The sequence below is a fragment of the Mercurialis annua genome, linkage group LG7 (assembly GCF_937616625.2).
Source record: "Mercurialis annua linkage group LG7, ddMerAnnu1.2, whole genome shotgun sequence".
NCBI classification, from domain to species: domain Eukaryota; kingdom Viridiplantae; phylum Streptophyta; class Magnoliopsida; order Malpighiales; family Euphorbiaceae; genus Mercurialis; species Mercurialis annua.
This window is the reverse complement of record NC_065576.1, coordinates 12,406,378-12,430,239: the sequence shown is the minus strand read 5'-3', so window position 1 is coordinate 12,430,239 and position 23,862 is coordinate 12,406,378. Positions and strand designations below refer to the sequence as shown.

The following is a 23,862-nucleotide window of genomic DNA, read 5'->3' as shown; positions in this document are numbered from 1 at the left end:
TGAAACAGAAAACGGCAAAATGATATTTTTTATATGAATATGTTATAATATAAAGTTAAGCGTTTGGGAAACGGAAACGAAATATCGGAATGTAGAACACGATAAGTTTCCAAGCAACATAGTTAACTACCTTGGCTTGCTCCTTGCTCATTCTAATTCTTTAAGGGAATCCATTGAATTGCGAGTCCAGCTGGTGATGGAATTGGAAGTTATTTACTGGCTTATCAATGTTTTTTTCCGGCACAAGCCCATCATCCAAGTTCTTTGAGAAAATCTGATTGCCAATCATGTTATCCATTGGTTGCAAAGATAATGAAAGCCACTGTTTCCTCTGTAGTGCATCGGTGTTGGTTGGCATAGGAGGCTCAAGGTGATGGTCACCATTATTGCTAACCATTTTAGACTCTTCAGTTGCTCTTTTCTTTATTATTGGGGAATGTACATTATGTTCCAAGTTATTATCGGTGCTTCTCTTCAGATCCAATGACGCGGATCCTATTGGACAGCTTAAGGATTTAGTAATACTTGGATCAACCACTACCTCATCTCGCTTGCCAACCACATAAACACCACAACTTTTTAGGGTTGAGGCCCCAGTTGGCCCGAGGACTTTAAACGATACCTCAAAGTGAACGGAACCATTCTGCTTCAGATGCAAGCCCTTAATATAGCGACGTGGAAGATAGTACAACCAGACATGATCAAACTTCAATGAAAAGAACTCTCTTGAAAACATAATCACATTTTGCCCATTGATGAAAACTTGACGAGATATATTCGCTGTATCTCCATCTTTTAGACTTATAATAGCACAGAGAACTAATGCTTTGATTTTCTCACAATGACGTGAAGGTACTTGGAAAGAAAATGAATGTGCTTCACTGCGATGGCTGAACCACTCTGGGATCTCACTTCCAGGAAGAAAAATTTCAATTCGAAGGTCCTGTCGAAATCTCTGTTACATGGATATAGCCAAATTAATGGACAGGACTAGCAAATAATACAACCACCCAAATGGGGAAAAATAAACACTGACAAGGGTATTTGGTCTAGTGATTACTGACTGGCCAAATGTATATAAAATGGACACAAAAATAAGCACAACAGCATGCTAAAATATAAATACTCATTCTATCCCAAAAAGATCCACTTTTTTTTTACATTCTAATAAATAAAAATAAAAGATATGAAAACTCGTACATTTTACATATTTCCTAATTTATCCTAGGGATTTATAGTAAATATTTTTACAGAAAGTGCTTTCATTTAAAATGGAAAATTAATGAGTAATTTGGAAAACTAATTTTAGAGTTATGTTATAAATAGAAAGATATAATCATTTTGGAACATCCGAAAAGGAATAATGGACAATCTTTGTAGGATAAGGGAAGCAGAAACAGCTTGAGATCAATATCAAATTTAAGGAAGACATGCAAAACCATATTCTTAACTTTTTTGCTGACTTACCAATAACGTAACAGAATCGACACATGCAAACAAAGCAAATTTTGGGGGAAAGAAAACCAGTGATATATAGATGCCTAATAAGTGAAAACAAAAACTGACCTTAGAAAGCATTGCTTTCTCTAGAAATTTCCCTTCATTTACGGCAAGTTTATGGCAGTTGGATAAGTCAATATCATGAAGTCTGTAGCGGCTTTCCTCTTTATTACAACTAAAGACCTTTGCTAGTTGTGGAAATCTTTCCAGTGATTCGCAGTCTCTTGCTTCTATTCTCTTGATATATGGTGGAAGTTCTGGAATTTCTCGGACATTCTTACACTTGGATAATTTGAGGCTCCTCAAGTTGTTAAACAGGTGAAAGCTGGAAGGAAAACTAACAAAATCATTTCCTGACAGGTCCAAATCCTTCACCATGGCAAAACAATTGCTCTTATTTAGGAAATTGACTTCCAGCAGATTGCAGTTTCTTAGATCCATGCATCTTAACGTAGGAAATCCCAGTGAGGAATTAAGATTCGTGGGAAACTCATTAAGTTTTGAGCAACCTTCAAGCAGCAGATGCTTCAGATGCTGCAACTTGTAAATGCTATGTGGAAGATTCGTGAGGTGTCTGCAGTATGTCAGAGTTAACACTTTAAGGCCGGTGAGATTTGCAATTGATGAAGGAAGATTTTTTATTGCAGTCTCAGTTAGACAAAGTTTATCCAGCCATTCCATCTCTTCCACAATTTCAGGGAATGCCTCAAGTTTTTTGCAGCCAGTAAGAAGCAGCGTTCGGAGGGATTTCAGTCTGAACGTACTTGGAAGATTTCCGAGGTTAAAGCAGAATTCGAAGCTCAAAAATTCGAGTTTAGGGAGATTCCCAATAGATTGATGAACCTCAGCTAAATTTGAGCAACCTCCAACATTAAACCTCTCAAGATTAGGGGTTGCTGAAAAGTCAGGTGTTTCCATTAGAAATTCACAATCTCTCAAGTCCATAAATTTCAACATTTTGTAATTCTGTAAAACAAAGAAGATAACAGAAATAAAAAATATGTAAATATTTTCTAAAAATATTGTTATGTAAGTAACAGAAACAAACGGAAAACATGTATATAACCTTGAATCCCTCCCCAAATCGCCTAATGTAGCTTCGATGCATGTTAAGTCCAATGAGTTTTCTTGCACAAAATCCAGATGGCATTGATGTCAAAGGACAAGCAGGCCATTCAATCCACCTTAACTCATTAGGGAGATCGAAAGGGCCCCCAGTTATAGTTGCATTGCGGATTAATAGTATTCGTAGACTTCTCATCTTTACGAAGGCATCAGCACTCAAACGTAACTCTTCAGATTTAGGTAGATCTAGCAAAATGCCTTCAATATCATATGATCCCTAAGAACCCAAAAAAAAAAGGTAAACCATGCACTTGATCATAAATTAGTCAAATTATGAAGACGTTAGTTGCAAACAAGCAAACAAATAGAGGTAGTAGCATTTAAAGTAGTTCATTTTAAAAAAATCTTTGACATATAAAAAGAAAAATGTTTTACATTTGTGGACCTTACTTTATTTCCTGTCAGTACAGAAAGAACATCCTCATGAAACCACAATCTTGTGCGCTTATGAGGTTTAGGAGACTGCTGGCAAACAACTTCACGGCCCATTGATTGCAATAGAGCATGCATCTGGATCGTATTGTTTTCTATACTTATTAAGGACTTCTCAATGAGAACTTGTACTCCAATAACTGGTTCAAAACCACAGGCATCTAGAATTTTCATCACAACATCTTTGTCCATCCCTTTAAAGAAACAAGCAATATCAAGGAAAATGGCCTTCTCCTTATCATCCAAGCCATCATAACTTATTTTGAGCATTTCATATATTTCTTTGTTAGGCTTTTGTTTCAGTTTAGCTATTTCACTTTTCCATTGAGGTACCGTTCTTTTATACAAAAAAGAGCCCAGCACAACTAGAGCTAAGGGAAGTCCGTTCGCATAATTTACTATCCATCTTGAGAGCTCCACGTAATCATCTGGAGGCTGGGGATTCTTAAATGCATTCCAACTAAAAAGCATAAGAGCATCATCGGGAGGCAAGTCACTGATCTTATAGCAACCTCTCACTCCATGTTGAACAAGCAAACGCTCATCTCTAGTTGTAATAATGACTTTGCTTCCTGCACCAAGCTGATTCACTGTAGCTAACTTTCTCAATTGGTCCACATGATCCACATCATCAATCACAATAAGGACCTTTTTACTACATAACCTATCCCTTATGCAATTAATCCCCCTAGAGAAGTTTCCGATAAAGACGTTCTTATCACCTAATACCTCAAAAAGAAGAGACTCTTGTAGTTGAACAAAGCATTCCTCGGGTGATTTTCTAACATTTTCAAGGAAACAACTTCCTTCAAATTGATAAGAAATTTTGTTGTAAATAGCTTTGGCAATAGTAGTCTTGCCAATTCCACCAGTTCCGCATATTCCTACCATTCTAACATCTTTTGAACCAGGGTTTAACATAGAAATCACCTCTTTTACATGTAAATCTAAACCAACAGGGTTTTCAGCAACATGCAATAGTCTGCGGTTCAATTTAGCTGAGACAATTTCAACTATGCTGTGAATAAATTTATATTCATCCCTGCCATATAAAAAGCAAGAGACCTTACATGAGAAAGGCCAAGAGAGAGAAGTATAAAGGCTTTAAAATTTACATTTCAATCACGAATAAGTAACATTTCATCTCTGCCAAAACAGTTATCGAAAACTTGAATCAAAACTTTAGACCACCTAAGAAATTGAACAAATATGCACTGAAAACTACTTTACCACACTCATTCAAAGGAAATAGTAAGCACAGAACACACAATAGCACAGTCCAAAAATTCTTTTTATAACAAATCATTAAAACAATTGAAAAGCACAACATTAGCATTGCTTCATATCACAGAAGAATATGATTTAGAGATAGGTGGTAATGATATTAAAGTTCCATCAATCCTAGGTACTAATTATTCTAGTCGACTTCCTATGCACCTACTGCAGGGTTGTTAAAAGGTTTGTATTTGTTAGGAAGATGAAATGTAACCCATTTCAGAGCTTCAAAGACTAAGTTTTCAGTCGCCATTTTCGGCCTTTAATCATTCACAGCCATTTTTATTTTTTCTATTTCATGAAATGATAACAAGGCAAGATGAACAATAAACTCTTTACAAGTATTTGGATCATGAAATGGTAACAACTAATAAGAAAAAAGAGACCAATTAAACTCTTTAACCTACTAAAAAAAATACCACTTTAATAGATAAAGGAAATTCAACCATTAACAGAACACATCTGCTAAATTCTCAACCATAAAAAGGAACAATTAACACAAAAAGCTAACTAAAAAACACAATAACTAAAGTCAAGACTAAAAAAGAAAAAGATTACCCATTATTATCCAAGGGCCACCCAGCCAAGTTAGCAGCTTTAGCAAGAGCCTCCTTCCATTTCAACACTCTCTCCAAATCCCCATGAACCTCAACTTCAACTCTACTAAACCCCTCACCAAATCCACCGCTCTGCTTCTCCACATCTTCTGGGCTAACTTTATAAAAGATGGGAATCAAGACATGATCTTTACACTCCTTACAACAAGACAGCATCATTAAAAGCTCATCTAAACAATAAGAAGACGATGCATAATCTTGGGAAAAAACAATAACATAAATCCTTGACTGTTTAATAGCATCAACTATTGCTGGTGAAATTTCTTGGCCTCTCTCAATCTTTCCATCTATGAAACAGTTTATTCCTTTGCTGCTTAAAGCATGGTATAGATGAGTGGTGAAGTTGAATCGGGTGTCTTTGCCTCTGAAACTCAAGAAAATGTCGTATTTCCAAGAGTTCATTGAAGATGAAGAAGAAGCAGCCATGGTTGGCTACTGGGTGGGCTAAGAATGTTGAAGACGGAGGTATATGCAAATGGGAAAATGAAGGTTCACTGTAGTTTACCGAACCATAAAATATGATTGTCGTAGGCCCGGGAGGAGAGACGAGAGCTGAATTTTCTCTCTTGTTTACGGACAACAAAAACTATTGTTCTTCGCTAACTTTAGTTGTTGAATATTTCCTTATTTTTTCATTACCAAATGAAAATACATATTCCATAAATTATACTAGTATTATAGATTATGAATTTTTGTTGTGAATCTTATTGAGAGAATATAAGCTATATATAAATTTTATTATTTTGACGAGTTATTAAATGAATGTAGCTTTTTAAATATTAAAATTTGTATCACTATAGAAAAAATGAACCTACTCTCGTAATATTTATATCGAAAAGTTCAATAATATTTTAAAAATTAATTACTTAAAAACCACCCATATTGTAATCTTTTTTTGTTTATATCCTAAAGTAGAAAAATAACTGTTTGAGCCTTTTTTTTTTTTTGCATTTTCATGTTTCACTTCTACCTCAGATTTAAAAAATTGATAATTTTATAAATTTAATGATGAAACTATTAAAAACAAATAAATATAAAGGCTATATTATATATTTTTTTATTTAAAAAAATACAAACAAATTATTCAACTTTAAAAATATTTAAATAAGTCCTAATAATTAAAAAAAAAGGTTTCGACCAACCCCACTAACTATCGGATTGAGAGGCTCACCGCGGCCTACTAGAGAAGGAGCTGCTCCGGTGAGCCGCAAACGTTTTTAATTTTTCGGAAAGGGTGTTTTTTATGGTTTTGATTATAAAAAATTATTGATAATAAATTTAAATTTAATAAAAAAATTATTACTCCCTCCATCCCAAATTGATATATCATTCTCATAAGAAAGGGTGGTATAAGAGTAAATGTTGTAAAAAAAACAGTATTTTGTATAAAAAGCCCAAAATTTTATAGGTTGGCCATGGTCAATTTCGATCCGTTAAACTTCCAAATTGGCCTATAAATTTTTAAGACATTGCAATTAGTTCAATTTCTGGATTTAGACTACAATATCTTTATATTTTTATAGGCTCTTTATGTTTAATTACGTTTTAATCCTCAAAATTTACAGCTATGCACAGATTATGCCTGTATGAATTTTAGCAAACAAATCCATAACTCGTCATCCAGACAAATTTCTCTAAAAATCATTATTGAACGCTTCAGTCCCTTATCACTTTTTACCTAAATAAATATCTACACCTGCCACCACGACTTGTTGCAGCTCGTCCTCCACCTCATCCTCCTCCCATGGAGGACAAGCTCAAGCAACCCATCTTTTTTTTTTTTGGTAAATATCAATTGGAATTATTAGGGCCCAAACGCCAGAGTTCAACAATACAAAGCTGCACTACTTGCACAACAGCAAAAAAAACCCAACTGCTCACCTATATATAACCTATACAAGTTATAAACTCATCTTTTACTATCTGTACATAAAATTAACAAAACTTTTGCCAGTTCTTATAGACCAGCATATACTTCTGTGTGCTATTCCTTTTGCTATACATCTTCAACAGCATATCTCTTCTTATCCAGCTCAGCATCAATGGGATATTCACAGCCTCCTTCTCAAAAATGCATCTATTCCTCCCCTTCCAGATATAGTAAATCATACTGGTAAATACAATTCTTCTGATTCTTGCCAGAAAACTTTTACCTGCAGCTCTTCTCGAGAACCAAGCAACCCATCTTCCCATAGAAGACTATCAAGCAGCCTGTCCTCCCATAGAATACAAGCTGAGAAACTCGTCTTCTACGTGGAAGACGAACTTGGCGACGGGTCCGAGTGAGGTGTCGACGAGTCTTGGGGATGCGCCGACGGAGTCAAAGGTGTTTTTAGTTAATTTTTATTAAACAATTTTTTTTATTATTAACTTTTTAAATTTATGAAGAAAATTATTTATTTAAGATATCTGTAATGTTAAATATTATTTAAAATATATATTAAATATGAAAAATTTAGTTTAGATCTTATCCAAATAAAAAGAATACAATTAGATACATAGGTACTATTAAAAATAAAAAATACAAATCACAGACAAAATTACAATGTGAATACGTTATCGAAAAAAGAAATCAAAAGATACTGGTCTTCAGTGTACTAGAAGAGCAACAACAACCCATAATAAAGGCGATAATAACTGTATGTTATGGAAACAAATGATGGAAAATATGGGTGTTATAAGTGGTAGCTGTGCTGTGCTATTTATGCAACGAACCCACCACTAATCTAACCACACACAGAGATCATCAATGGCGAAAACAGCAGAAGAAGAGCATCCACAGAAGGCATTTGGTTGGGCAGCCAGGGATAGTTCCGGAACCCTCTCGCCTTTTCATTTCTCTCGCAGGTTTATATTATTGATCAGTGGGTCTTATATAGAATAATGTTTTGTTTTTTGTGTTTGGTTTCTTATTTAAGAATCAATAATTAATTATGTTATTTGCATACGTTGAATGGAATACAATTATTTTATGTTTGTATCATCAACAAGTCAGATCTGAAAACTAAAAAAAATTACATGAATTTTGTTTTATTTCAAAATGGTTTTATGAGTTACTCAATTTGGTCAGCTTAGTGTTATTATTGTGGACCACTAGCTGCACTTTGGAAATTGGCTTTTACTACTTCAATTGTGTCACCTCTTACATTACAAATGTTTCTTATGCCACTAATTGTACATCAAAATTTAAATGGTGAATAGTTTTAGATTTAGAATTTTGTTTTTATCATTCAAATGTGAAGGCTTTTGATGGTACATTTTGTTAATTTGCAGGGAGAACAGTGGTGAAGATGTGACTATAAATGTGCTTTACTGTGGGGTGTGCCACTCTGACTTGCATGCTTGTAGGAATGAATGGGGTTTTTCTCATTACCCTTTAGTTCCGGGGTACCATTCTTTTATCTCAATTCAGTTATGCTTTAATTTGTTATTTATGTTTTATCAATAATATTATTGAAATCACCAAAATATGTGAATTCTATGATTGATGACTTTATGTTCATAGGCTAGCTATGTTTTCAATTCAAAGTAAAACTGTTATCTGCTAGAATTTTAGTTCATCTAGGCGGTGGTAACACGGAAATTCACAAATTGCTGAATTTCATGATATGTGTTAAGTTGAATTCTTGCACTGCAATGTTTTTAATTTAAGTGTGTCTACTGCAAGATATAATAGAGGTTCTTCCCTTTCTAGAGGAGATTTGAGATACGCCATGTTCGATCTAAAAAATAGAACATTGTGTTGCTACTATTTTGATACTTTTAATGCCAAATTCTTTGTCTTTGATTATGTATTAATAACCGCATTCTTTGTCTTTGATTTGATCTATATGATGGTACTATTTTGCATGTAATTGCAGATACATGCTAATTTTGCAACTCAAAATTTTAAAGCAACACTACTATTTGAATTTTACATGAAAAAGTGGGCATAAAACCTGCCAAATTTTGTTCACCATATATAGAATTTTAATGTAAACTTTCTTGTATTTGTTGTCTAGTAAAAATATGCATTATGATACATATAGCTGCTATTCTCCAGACATGAAATTGTTGGTACTGTGACAAAAGCGGGGAGCAATGTGGAGAAGTTTAAAGTGGGAGATCGGGTTGGTGTTGGCGTTATGGTGGGCTCTTGCAAGTCATGCGAGTATTGCAAGCAGGACTTGGAAAATTACTGCCCTAAAATAATGTTTACCTACAACTCCCTTGCCGCTGATGGAACGAAAAATTATGGAGGTTATTCTAATATGATTGTTGTTGACCAGCACTTCGTCATTAGATTTCCTGATAGCATGCCCTTGGATGCTGGTGCTCCACTCTTATGTGCTGGGATTACTGTATATAGCCCAATGAAATATTATGGAATAACCGAGGCTGGCAAGCATTTGGGAATAGCAGGCCTTGGCGGACTTGGCCATGTCGCTGTGAAGATTGCTAAAGCCTTTGGGTTGAAGGTTACTGTCATTAGTTCCTCACCAAAGAAGGAGAATGAAGCAATCAATAATCTTGGTGCTGATGCATTCCTTGTTAGCAATGACCCTGGAAAAATGAAGGTATGTGATATTCTAGCTTCTGAATTGTATAAAACTTGAAACAGAAAATAATAATAATAATAAAGTATATACTAAAATGATAATTTAGACTCACCAATTCAAATCACGTAGAGTTCAGATTGGTGGTTAATAGACTCGTTATGGACTGCATTGTATTTGACGGTATACTTTGCACATATAGTCCATAGTGTACCTGATTAGTTGAAATTAGGCGTATAGATGAAGCGAAATCATTTGATGTTTATACAGTTTAAGCGCGCTTGCCTCATATATTAAATCAGATCCATATAAGATTTAGATGTTGAAGGGTTTCTTTACAAAGATGACACTGTCAAATGAATATCACTATTGCATACATTGTTAAGCCTCATCTTGCAGTTTACGCTTTTTAGATAGATGCATGTTTGGCCATCTTTTATGCTTATAAATTCTATATCTAGAAGTCAACTGCATAATAATATAAGATCATAGAAGGATAATTTATGTTGCCAACTTGCAGGCAGCTATTGGTACCATGGATTACATCATTGACACAGTGTCTGCAGTTCATGCCTTGGCACCTCTCCTTAGCCTGCTGAAGCCAAATGGAAAATTGATCACTCTCGGCTTGCCTGATAAGCCCCTAGAGTTGCCTATTTTTCCTCTAGTTCTGGGTAAGTTGCATTATTATTAATTGCAGAATGTAAGAAACTAAAAGGGCGAGATAACGTATTTCGAAGGTTTTATTATGTTGTTTCTCATTTTGTCTTGTGGATAATTCTTTCAGGGCGGAAGCTTGTTGGAGGGAGTGACATAGGAGGGATAAAAGAGACTCAAGAGATGCTCGACTTTTGTGCAAAGCATAATATAACTGCGGATGTCGAAGTTATCGGAATGGATGAAATTAACGTGGCCATGGATAGGCTTGCTAAGTCCGATGTCAAGTACCGATTTGTGATTGATGTTGCAAACTCCTTGTCTAAGTCTCAGCTATGAACTTATGACACACTTATGCTAAGAATGAAGTTGTGATGCATTGGTTACTATACTCTGTTATTTTGAATTCTGGATTTTATAATAAAAGATTTAGCATCTTTCATATTCTATGTGATTTATGAAAAATAATAGACTAACATGAAGGAATTTGAGAATAGATTTTTATGTTTATTCATTTATCGAGATTTATTAATTTTTATGATTTACTTATTATTTTGACTGTTTATTATAATGACGACCCAACGACCCGTGTTTGATAACCCAATTTATTACTTAAATTAATGTATTAAGCACTTAATTGTTTTAAGTTGGTTTGATAACTCAAAAAGGTTTAACTCAACTTATTCAGTGAAGTCAAAAACCACTTAAAATAATAAGTCAGAAATTTTGACTTATTTTTTTTGCTGAAAACATTAAGTTATTAAATATTAGTCTGATCATTGAAAAAACTTTATATTCTTATTATTTCCAATTATTACTCACGAATAAAAATATTTTATTTCACATAATTTTTTTTTATTTTTCTTAATATCACAATAAGTGTATTATATTTAAATTAACACTTAAAATTGCAAGCTACTATATTTTTTATTATAAATATTTTATTTTCTATCTTTATTTTTATTTTTATAGTCTATGTCATTTATTTATTATTTCCGCTTTTTAATATTATTTGAACTTCTGTTTGTAACACACAACATTAATTATCAGATTTAAACGATTTTTTAAAGTTTTAAAAACTAGTAATATATTTTAAAGGTTAATTTTCAAGTTAAAGGGGAACATCATTATAATCTTTAAGGACTAATTATCTACATATGCAACTAACATTTATGATTTTTATTTATGATATATGTAATATTCATAATATATTTTATATACTATTTATTTATATTTTAAAAATTTAAATAATATATAATTTATATTTAGTAATTTATTTCTAAAATAGTTAATCTTTAAAGGTTTAATATGTAAATATAATAAAAATTTAAATAATATTCAGTAATTGCAGACTTGCAGTTATCAAACAGACTTATTTAATTCAGTATTTAAAAAAATCAGCAATTATTATTTTCAGCACTTAAAATTCAGCACTTAATTTTCAGTTTTATCAAACACCACTTAAGTTAGATAAATATATGTAGGTTCTTAAGCAGGCAGCTAAGTAATAGCATGAAAATAGTTATCTACAATGGTTTAAAAGTGAATAAAAGTATATATATATATATATATATATATATATGAAAATAAAATTTGCACTATTATATGTTTATATATAGATGATTTACTTATATTAGGTTTGAATATTTATGCAGTAAACACCGTGTAATGATTGTTGCGTGCTAATTTTGATATAAAAATTTCAAAAAAGCGAGTGTAATTCTTATTATTAAGATTATCAGGTCTGAAAAGAGAAATTTATCTAGATCAATGACACTAAGGATGAACACAGATCCTGGATATCTCTAAAATCGAACTGAACGAACCGAAAATATTCAGAACCGAAAAATGTTATTGGTACGATTCTAGATCTTAGGTAGATAACCGTACTGAACTATACGCAACCGAAGAATCAAAATTATATGTATATACTATTCTATTTTTAATTTAATTTTATATACATATTATATTTGAATTACTAAACTTTAAAATTATTTTATAATATTGAATAATATATTAAATTTATTAGTGTATATATATATATATATATAAATTATTAATTTACAAAAAATATATAATTATAGAACTTAAATTATATTAAATAAATATTTTTTATTTATTTCAATAAAAATTATATAAATTTGTCAAAGATTTAATAGTTATTAAAAAATAAAAATTTAATATAAACAATTTATATATTTATAATTCTTGTATTATTGTAGTTCTGACAGAAATTATGTAGTTTTAGCCTTGAGAAAAAAATGAGTACCGTAATCAAATAATAAAAACACGCGATATTATTATGATAGTTGGAAATATAAAAGCAGTGGAATGAATAAATTAATTTAAAGAGTCAAAACAATATAGTATATACTTGCACAAAATCCTAAAATTCATGTCTCTACAATGTTTTTCTACTTTCCCAGTAATTTTGAGCAACTATTTTTAGGTGTTAGTAGATTGATACTGTTCAATGCAGAACATAACAAAAAAGTGATATGCAATCTTTTATTTTTGAAGCGGCGTGGTTGATAAACAGTCTTGCACGGCGTCCAAGCCGCAAAACGCCTTTAAAAGAGCGATTTAGTTTGCGACTCAGCCAAAAAAATTCATTTGGAAATTTTTTTACAACAATAAATGCTTTAGAGGTTAACATAGATATACAGTAACAAATGATTCGGAGATTATCACAGATATTCAATAACTATTAAAGTATAATTACATTTTAAGAACAAAACAAAGACTTTCCTATCAAATAAACTTTATTGAGTACTAGAATCAATCACTCTAACCATGAAAGCCTTGCATTCAAACCATATTCAAAGACAACTAACAAAGTAAAAAAATTATTTTCTACAAAACAACATATTAATACAATATCTACAATATTTATAAAAGCATTAATTTAAAAATACTCTCCTTCTACAAATAATTGATGCAATTCTGGGGGTTGTCCAATAGGTTTAATAAGATACAAATTATCATCTTTAATTGTCCAATTGCATTGCAAGCATTGCAATCTCACTTGATATGCCCAAAATACCCCATGGTAAGTTTCATTGAGTTGCATATAACACCAAGATAGAGGAAACATTATATCAAATAATTGATATGAAAATTTCTCTCCTGGTTTCAATTTGTGAAGCCCTTTATCATAGTTTTTGGTATCACACATAAATAGCACATCATGTTTTCCATTGTTCACCATTTCCACTTCTATTAATGGAAATAAGTAGTTTACGAATCTTTTTACCGAATCATAACTAGCCGACGATGAAGATGGCCATGATAGAAGAAGGACGATGCAAAATATACCTTTCAAACTCTCGCCTTTTGATATAGTCATACCGTGATGTTGATGTCCGTCTTTTTCAAGACGGAATAGAATAATGATGATAACGGCGATGATGATAACAACGATGATGAAAATTGATATGTATTAAATAATTTTTCTTATAGGAAGAAAAAAAATGAAGGAATGTGGAGTTGCTAGATTCTTGTTAATTATATTGTCATAAGGAGTTAGAATTTGTTTTTAGTTAATATTTATTCTGTCATTGATTGTTAGTAGTTAATAATATGTGTTAAATTCGGTAAATTTTACCTAACATTCTGTGAGTTTTGATGTTGTTAAACTAAAAACTATGTGATTGCTAGTAATTTAATTAGTTGGAAATAACCATTTACTAGTGATCTTTTTCCTAAAAAAATTATGAGTAGATATAATTGGGATGTTCGCTTAAAGCAATCAATTTGATTGAAGTACAATGGCTGAAAAATCTCTAACCTTTATTTGCTAATTTTAACTAATCATTACAAATTAATCTTCCAAAAATATATTACTAACAAATTTATCGTGTCAGTTAAAGTAGTTAATTTTCTAAGAAAAAATAAATTTATAGCTTAACCTTATTAACTTGAGAGTATGGAATATTTGCTAAACTAATTAGAGTCCAGCAACTATTCGGTTCAGTAATAAGAGTCTATATATTTCATTAAGGCCTAATGTCTTAAAAAAACATGACCTTTCATCCCTTTTTCAATCCTATCTTGACGTTGCAAATCAATCAATTTTACCCTATTTCGTATTTTTTTCATTTCAATTTTTTTTTTTTGACAAAATGATATAATTCATTAATCGGAAAAACGACTATAAGAGTCTCGACTCTAACCACATCAATTGTGCTAGGGTCATTATAAAAATAACTATCTCGAAGGGCTTCTTTGGCCACTAAATGAGCCACCCAGTTACAATTACGTCTCACAAAAGGGCTTTTTATGCCAAATACAGTATTTGAAGGACTCTTTACTTTTATACAGTTCATCTCATTTTTTTACTTTCTCCACCATCTTATTTTATAAATATAACCTAACATCTTATAATTATTTCTTTTATACGATTTTTCATTTTGGCTCTCAAATTAACAGTTATTTTCTCCATATTCTTCCATCCCCTGCTCTTTACTTTTTTTCATGGTCGCCATTCTTCAGCAAGTTTCAGCGGCGCTTCGCTGCCGCCTTCATCCTCGCTGTGCCGCCGCCATTCTTTTGTTTCCGTGTTTTCTTTTCCAGATCTGAATCGGAGTTTTTGTCGGAATGAAGAATAGATATCGGAAATTTTTAACGACTTTAGAAGTTTTTTAAAGGCATATGATCAGATTTCGAGGCAAAATGATTCATCGTTCTTCTTCTTCTTTTTCATTTTCAGATCTAGAATTTTTTGTTAATTGTTTTTAAATAACAGTGATTTTTTACCATTAAACATGTGTAAAGATTATCTTTAAAGAATGTAATACTAATTTTCATGTACATAAAATGATTTTATGATTTTATGGAATGAAAATCTGTTATTTCTGTAGTTTTACTGTGTTTGGTTGCATTTCTGCGTTTTTTATTGGGCTTTTTATATAAAATACAGGATTTGGGCCAGACTTTACTTTTATACGGCTCAATCCATATCTTTACTTTTCACACCATCTATTTTATGAAATCTAACCTTTTTTTTGGATTTTTTTCTTTTTTACCGTTTTTTTATTTTCCTTCTCAATTGGCGGTTTCTTCATTCTTCTCCGCCATTTTCGCTTCTCTTCTCCACGATTTTGCTGTGCGTTATCTCCATTACTGCACGACTCCTCTTACTTCTCTCATTTTCATCTCTATTTCATCATTATCTCAATCGTTCTTATTTATATAACAGTAAATTTTTTTGAGTTGTGAAAAAAATTCACGATTTCTACTCCTTCGCTTCCGCCGTTCCGCCTTCGCTGTTGCGCCTCCGCCGTTTCGCCTCCATCGTTCCGCCTTTGTCTCGCCGCGCCATCTTTCTTTTATCTTTTTAATTTTAGATCTGAAATTTTTTGTTCTTTTTTTTATTTTCAGATCTGTAATTTGTTTATCTTTTACTGTTGATTCACCATTAAACATGTATAAAGGAGTATATTTAAAGAATCTAATACTTATTTCACGTTATATAGAATAATTTTGTGATTTTATATAATAAAATTCTGTTATTTCTGCATTTTTTTGTGTTTTGTTGTATTTTTGCGTTTTTTTATTCTGCAGAACAATTTGTTGATGATGATTGATTACTGAATTATTGTAATGTTACGGTGTTGTTGATTTTATGTTGACTTTATGTTGATATTATGTTGATATCTACTAATTCTTTTTATTTTAACATTGACAAATAAGATAATATTGTCTGTGAAATAAACTTTCGTTGGATGAAATGAAACTGTATCATAGCCGTTTTTGTCAAAATTTAGTTAGGTATGAGAGGTGGAACGCAAAACAATTATACAAGTGATTTTGAAAAAACTGTGCAGCTGCAAAGAGAATTGAGGGAAAAAAAATATTTTGAAATAGATTTCTTTAATTTGTGAACTGTTGTGTTGGTGTATATTTAATATATTTTTATTTTTCTATGTAAGAATAATTTTATTTTTTTATTTGAATTATTGTTGTTGTTTTTTCATATTGTTTTGATTATTTACTCTGCTAACATCTTTATCTGATTCATTTATTTTAAACTTTTTGTACCTTTATTGTTCTTTAGTAGAATTACTACTATCATATTAACAAGTTATCAACATAATGTCAACATGATATCAACAATTAATGCTAATTTAGTCAAGATGTTTGTAAAATGAGAGCATCGATTGATTTAAGCCAAAAACAATCACCATATTATCAAAAAACATGTCAACAGCTCATCAATACAGCAATTTAAGACTAACTTTACTTTTCTTTTAATAATTGAAAAATCAACATGTTATCAACAGTATATCAACAATATGTCAACATAAAATTGAAAATCAAAAAAAGTTAAAATACTTATCAACATAATGTCAACAATAAATCAACAACGAATCAACAATTAATGCTAATTTAGTCAAGATGTTTGTAAAATGAGAACATTGATTGATTTAAGTCAAAAACAATCAACATATTATCAAAAACATATCAATAGTTCATTAATACATCAATTTAAGACTAACTTTATTTTTCTTTCAATGATTGAAAAATCAACATGTTATCAACAGTATATCAACAACATGTCAACATAAAATTGAAAATCAAAAAAAGTTGAAATATATATCAACATAATGTGAACAATAAATCAACAACGAATCAACATAAGGAATAAAATAAAACATAATTTTTTGAAAAATTGTAACAATCGATAAAATATCAACAAGAAATCAACAACTTGTCAACATGATAATGCTAACATATTCTTATCTAATCTCATTTAAATTTTGTTTTTTTTTAGTTTATTTCACGCACAAAATTATCTAATTTGCTAATGTATTTTTTAGAATAAATTTTTTCAATGTTAAAATTAAGGAAATACCAACTGATTATCAACACAAAATCAACATAAAATCAACAACACTGTAATATTACAATATTTCAGCAATCAACCATCATCAATAAATCGAACTGCAGAATAAAAAAACACAGAAATACAACCAAACACAAAAAAATACAGAAATAACAAAAATTTATTCCATATAACCATAAATTTACATTACATAACATGAAATTAGTATTATATTCTTAAAATATAATCTCTATACATGTTTAATGGTGAAAAAACAGTAAAAAAATTGTAGATCTGAAAAAAAAACAATGAATAAATTATAGATCTGAAATCAAATAGATGACGGCGATGAGCAGAGGAGATGATGACGTTGACGAAGATGACAACGGAGACGATGATGAGAACGATGACGGAGGAGCGGAGGAATAGAGGACGACTAAGCGGAAGACGGCGAACGGTAAAAAAAAGAGAGGAAGATGAACTGAGAGGAAGAGAGAATTGAATGATGAGGAGAGAGAAAATAATTGAAATTATGATTTGTATGCTGTTAGGGTTTAATATATGGAGTCCGTATAAAAGTTATAATGCAGTCCGCACATGGTAGTTTAGAAAACCCAAACCTGCACCCGTATAAAAGTTAAAACTTTGACAAAATAGGTTGTTTGTGTAAAAAGCCCTTTTTTATTCTGCAACACGATTTATTAATGATGGTTAGTTGATGAATTATTGTAATGTTTCAGTGTTGTTGATTTTATGTTGATTTTATGTTGATATTTTATTGATTTTAACATTGACGAATAAAATAATGATGTCCGTGAAATAAACTGAAATAATAAAAATTTAAGTGAGACTAGATAATGATATGTTAGCATTGGAAAATAAGACAAATAAACATATTGAATTATTGTAATGTTACAGTGTTGATATTGTGTTGATTTTCGGTTGATATTTTGTTGATTTTAGCATTAATGAAAAATACTTATTATGAATAATGTTACAATGTTGATCTCGTGTTGATATTATGTTGATATTTAGTTAATTTTAACTTTAACAAAAAAAATCAACATTACAATAATTTAGCAATTAATCAAAAATTAAGGTATCGTTTTTTCTATTTTAATTTAATTTTCATTTTTTAGTTTATTTCATATGTAATATTATTTTGTTTGCCAATGTTAAAATCAACCAGATATCAACACAAAATCAACAAAATATCAACCAAAAATTAACATAATATCAACACTTCAACATTATAATCATTCAAAATTATTATTTGTCTTTTACCCAAATGTTAACATATCATTATCCAATCTCAGCTAAATTTTTATTTTTTTAGTTTATTTCACTGACAATATTATCTTATTTGCCAATGTTGAAATCAAACAAACACCAACTGATTATCAACATAATATCAACATAATATCAACAGCACTGCAACATTACAATAATTTAACAATTAATCATCATCAACAAATCGTGCTGCAGAATAAGAAAAACGCATAAATACAAACAAATGCAAGAAAAATGCAGAAATAACAAATTTTTATTCCATAATATTACAAATTATTTTTTAAACATGAAAAGATAATCTTTATACATGTTTAATGATAAAAAAATACTGTTATATAAAACAGTAAATAAAAAAAAAACTTGTAGATCTAAGAAAGAAGGAAGAATAAGAACGGTGAATTTCAGATTTGAAATCAAAATAGAAACACGACAACAAGAAGCAACCCAAGAACAACAAGAAGCCATTTTACAAGCCAAAACCCTATGCGGATCTTCAGCTCCAACAACGGCGAAAAGAGAAACAATATTGACGAAACTTGAAGTGATGTTGAACGGCGGCGTTAAGATAGATGGATGAGGGCGGCGAATCTGAAAGAGTCGGAGGAGGCTATGTGATTTAAGAGAGATTAGAGAAATATGAGTTGAGAGAGATGAGAGAAAATGATGATGATGAGAGGGAAAATTATTGTAATTATGAAGGTTGGTTTGAGATGAGGGGTATATATTTGGACCGTATAAAAGAAAATATTTCTAGCGTGTACTGTAGTTTTAATATTGAAAAGTTGTATCCGTATAAAAGTAGTAAACTTTAAAATTTTGGTTGTTTATGAAAAAAGCCCCTCACAAAATGCAAAGAAAAATGGGCTTTTTACCCAATATACTGAAAATTGGCCCAAGTTTACTTTTATACAGTGCAAAGCCAAACTTTACATTTCATACCATCCAAAATTAAAATTGTAACTTAATTTCTTTAAATTCTTACTTTTCTACTATTTTTTTTCTTTTTCTCTTGAATTTTGGCGGCTCCTTCTTCTCCACGAGTCCAACAGAATTTCTCCACGTTCTTATTCCTTCGCTTCCGCCGTTCCGCCTCCGCCGTTCCGTTTTTGCTGTTCCATCTCCGTCGTTTCGCCTCCGTCGTTCCACCTTAGTCTCGCCACGTCATCTTTCTTTTCTCTTTTTGATTTTAGATCTGAAATTTTTTGTTCTTTTGTTTTCATTTTCAGATCCGTAATTTGTTTATCTTTTACTGTTTATTCACCATTAAACATGTATAAAGAGTATCTTTAAAGAATCTAATACTTATTTCATGTTATGTAGAATAATTTTGTAATTTTATGTAATAAAATTCTGTTAACTCTGCATTTTATATTTTGTTGTATTTCTGCGTTTTTTTTATTCTGCAGAACGATTTGTAGATGATGATTGATTGCTGAATTATTGTAATGTTACAGTGTTGTTGATTTTATGTTGATTTTATGTTGATATCAACTAATGTTTTTTTATTTTAACATTGACAAACAAGATAATATTGTCTGTGAAATAAATGTCTCCTGTAAGTTTGCGGAATAGATGTTTACTTGAAAAGTAGCAAGATGGAATGTGGAGTGCACATATTTGTTTAAATGATTGATCTCTTTGTGTTTTTTTCTCGATAAACGTTCTGGAATTTCCTACATAAACATATGATATTGGTATTCAGCCATTTTTTTATAACTTTCATTTTCTAGAGTGTTGATTTATTAGAATACATATGTTGATTTTGCTAAATTTATTTCGGCATTTTTGAAATTTGGTTGGTTTTTTTGCTCCTTATATTATGTTCTACGTACAAACTTTATTATAAAATCAATGTTGAATTTTATTGATGTACAATTATTTAAGCTATATTAATTAAAATCAACGCAAAATCAACTCGATGTCAACCTAAAATCAACCTAAAATTAACATGCGCATATCCCTAAAATTAATTGAAGATCACACAAAATTGACCTTTTTTTATTTGGTAAAAAATCTCTAAATTGACCCTTTTTACATTAGATTAACTTTTTATATTAAATTAACCATTTTTGAATAATTTTTTTGAACTTTTGTCAAATAATTAAAAGACAATTTTATGCTTTAGGGTACAATTGAAATGAAAAAATATAAAATATAGTAAAATTGACAAATTTTCAGCGTCAGTATAGGATTGAAAAAGGGATAAAAGGTCAGGAGTTTTTTTAAGGCATAAGCCTTTAATTAAGAGAAAATCACAGATATATTAACTTCACAGCAGTTTTTTACTCAAATAGCCACTTCCTTAATTTATTACATTTACTAGCCAATTCATATTAACTCTTGCTGACTCACTATTTGAAATTATTACTTTTTCTAACCAATCTTTATCACCATACACGTGTACAGTTAGTTTGATTTCAAACAGCTAAAACATTACATGCTTAAATAGTTATCTTCTTCTTCATCTTTTACTTTTTATTTCTGTTTTATTTTCTTTCTTTCTCACCGACTGCTGCGGTTCTCCTTTCTTCCGGTTGTTGATGTTCTCTCCGTCTATTTTTAAAAATTCTTGATTTATTAATAACTATAAATTAATGGGTTGAAAAAACCAAGATCTTGAGTCAGGTTGCTGATGGTGTTGATCTGTTGATGTCGTCAACGCTGCCGTCTTGAAAGAATTGATGGAATCTAACATACTGCAGGATGCAAAAATTGGTCATTTATGGGTGCCTCATCTAAAAACTGTTTTGATTTGTCCGATTGTGTTTGATTTTGTATTCAGATCTCATTTATAGTTCACTAGTTCTATTTCTATAAAATTGCAATTTTTTTATTGTCGTTTCTTTTAATTATGAAGATATTTGTGTAATTTGAATAATCAAAAAAGGATGTGGTTGGTCTATTTAGCACGCCGTCTCAGAAGTCTACTAGAAAGGAAGATGGTGGCTTTTTCTATTTGAACATGCATGTAGAGATAATGGGTAGTAATTGAAATTAAGAGATTGCAGAGTACAAAATGTATAGCTCTTAATTTTTAAAATAGATCATATGTAGATGAAGCACCAAGTGCTATTTTGTTCTTTATTTTAACACAATTTTGTCTTCTCTACCAACTCACCTTACCCTTTTGTAAATCTTTTTTTAAAATTTTTAATAATTTGTTTGTTCTAACAAATTAATGCCTATTGTTTTAATTAATGGAGCCAAATGGACCGCTTTTATGTTTTAGAGGTGTAAGAAAAAAGTTGTTGAACTATTTCGATGCAAAAAAATTGTCATTTGATTATAAGAAGTTTAAAATACGTCGTTTTATTTTGAAATTCTGAGATATAGAATGTTATAATTTTTTTAATTTTTTGAGGCGTATCTTTACTGTTTTTGAGATGTATGTTATCTGTTTTTCAGATGTATCTAAAATGTATTATTTTATATCGTTGTATGTATTATGTGATATTTACTAATATGTTTTTGTTTACTGATTTTTCTCTTTTGTTTTGCAGTTTGATGAGTTGATCAATATTTTTTGCAAGAAGTTTAGTCTATTTCCTTTATTTTGAAGAACGTAGCTGAGCTAGTACATGTGCTGTTTTTTAGACATGTATGAAATGTTTTTAAAATGTACATGATTTGTTTTTTGAGATGTATTCGAATTATTTGTGAGATTTAATTTGTTATGTAAATTAGAAAAATAGAAATATTTACATTTTTGATATAAACTCACATGTGTAAGATTAATTTCAACTGATGATAAATTTAATGAAGGCATTATATAGTTATTTGTTCAGTTTATTATGTATATACATATTGGATACATCAATGATACATCGTATATACTACTGTTATATTGTAGATAAATCGTCAATACATCATAGATACACAACTGATACATCGTAGATACAAATTTTTATATTTTTCGATTATTTTAACGAAATAATATTGTAAATACACCGTAGATTATAATTTTTAAAATCATATGCTCTTATTAACAACATATTGTTTGATTTGTTTCTAACTAAAACTTAAGTTGGTTCAGTTTTTATTTACATGTTATTATGTATACATATTAGATACAGAAACGATACATTATACATACAACATTGGTACATCGTTGATACATCATAAATACATCATTTATTATATTTTTTAGAATCAGCCTCCAATTCAGAATAATTATTTTCAACGAATAAATTTTGAAAAAAATGATACATTTTAGATACATCGTCAATGCATTATTTCTATAAACAAAAGTAATTCAAATATCCCTATTTAAAGACCCCATTATTATAAAAACACATCCTTAACTAATTCAAGTTTCTAGGTTCTTAGAGGCCTGAAACAAATTCATCCAATAATAAAAAATGTAGTATAATTGCCTAATTAGTGAAATTGGTTGATTAATTAACCAAATAAAACTATAAGAATTGAAATTGAGTTACATATATGTTTTGATACATTAATGATATATATAAGATACATAAGTGATACATTATAGATAAATTGCCGATACATTATAGATACACTGCTGATATATCGTAGATCCATATTTTTATTTTTTGGATTATTTTAACGAAATAAATTGTATAGATACACCATAGATTATAAATTTTAAAATCATATGCTTATTAACAACATATTGCTTGATCTGCCATAAATTTTTAGCTATCTCTAACAAAAAATTAAGTAGGATTATATATATATATTAGATACATCAACGATACATTATATATACAACATTGATACATCGCTAATATATTATAGATATATCATTTATTATAACTTCTAGACAGTCTACAACTCATTATAATTATATTCAACGAATAAATTTTGAAGAGACTGATACATTATAAATACATCGTCGATACATTATTTTCAAAGAACAAAAGTAATTCGAATATCCCTATTTAAAAAACTCATTATGACAAAATTACATCCTTAACTAATTCATGTTTCTGGGTTCTTGAAGACTTGAAACAGATTCATCCAATAATAAAAATTTTAGTACAATTGCTTAATTAGTGAAATTGGTTGATTAATTAACCAAATAAAATCATAAAAACTGAAATTGAGTGGCAAATATTTTTTGATATATTAATGATACATAAACGATACATAAGTGATACCTGTTTAAATAATTCTGACACGCTGACACGCGTTGATGCGTGACTGGCACGCTTTTCTGACACGCGTGTCAGACGCGTTACTGTCACGTTGTCACACGTTTTTACAGCTGTTAACACGTTTTTTTTGACTTTTTTTTTTCACTTTAAGTGTGACATGTGTATATTATTTAGTGGTTGGCTAGTAAATGTAAACTTTTAGCTGATTTGGTTATGAATGTAAAGATTTTGGGTTTGGGCTATTTGAGTAATATTTGATCTATTTTTGAATATTTTTGTTTTTTTCTCTTTAATTAATTATGGAGTAGAAGGTGTTGTTTGATAAAATAAAAAATGAAGTACCCATATATTACTCCCTTCGTTCCAATAGAGTTGTCCATTTGCAGAAAATTTTTTGTCCCAAAACTCTTGTCCACTTTCAAAAAATAACTAACTTTTATAGTTAATTTTCCTATATTATCCCTATTTAAAATTCACGAATGAGTAAATTA

At 30.1% G+C, this 23,862-nt stretch overlaps 1 protein-coding gene and 1 pseudogene across 1 annotated transcript; one reads left to right on the top strand and one right to left on the bottom strand.

Annotated features, from left to right (window-relative positions):
* On the bottom strand, window positions 1-5,555 carry LOC126655629 (disease resistance protein RUN1-like; annotated as a pseudogene).
* A 1,580-nt stretch (window positions 5,556-7,135) lies between these two features.
* On the top strand, window positions 7,136-10,585 carry LOC126656632 (probable cinnamyl alcohol dehydrogenase 9). Its single transcript, XM_050351242.2, has 6 exons — window positions 7,136-7,275; window positions 7,690-7,796; window positions 8,223-8,336; window positions 8,992-9,505; window positions 10,005-10,158; window positions 10,272-10,585. The coding sequence occupies exons 2-6, from the start codon at window positions 7,699-7,701 to the stop codon at window positions 10,478-10,480; spliced, it is 1,089 nt and encodes a 362-aa protein (XP_050207199.1). The 5' UTR covers window positions 7,136-7,275; window positions 7,690-7,698; the 3' UTR covers window positions 10,481-10,585.
* The last annotated feature ends 13,277 nt before the right edge of the window (window positions 10,586-23,862 follow it).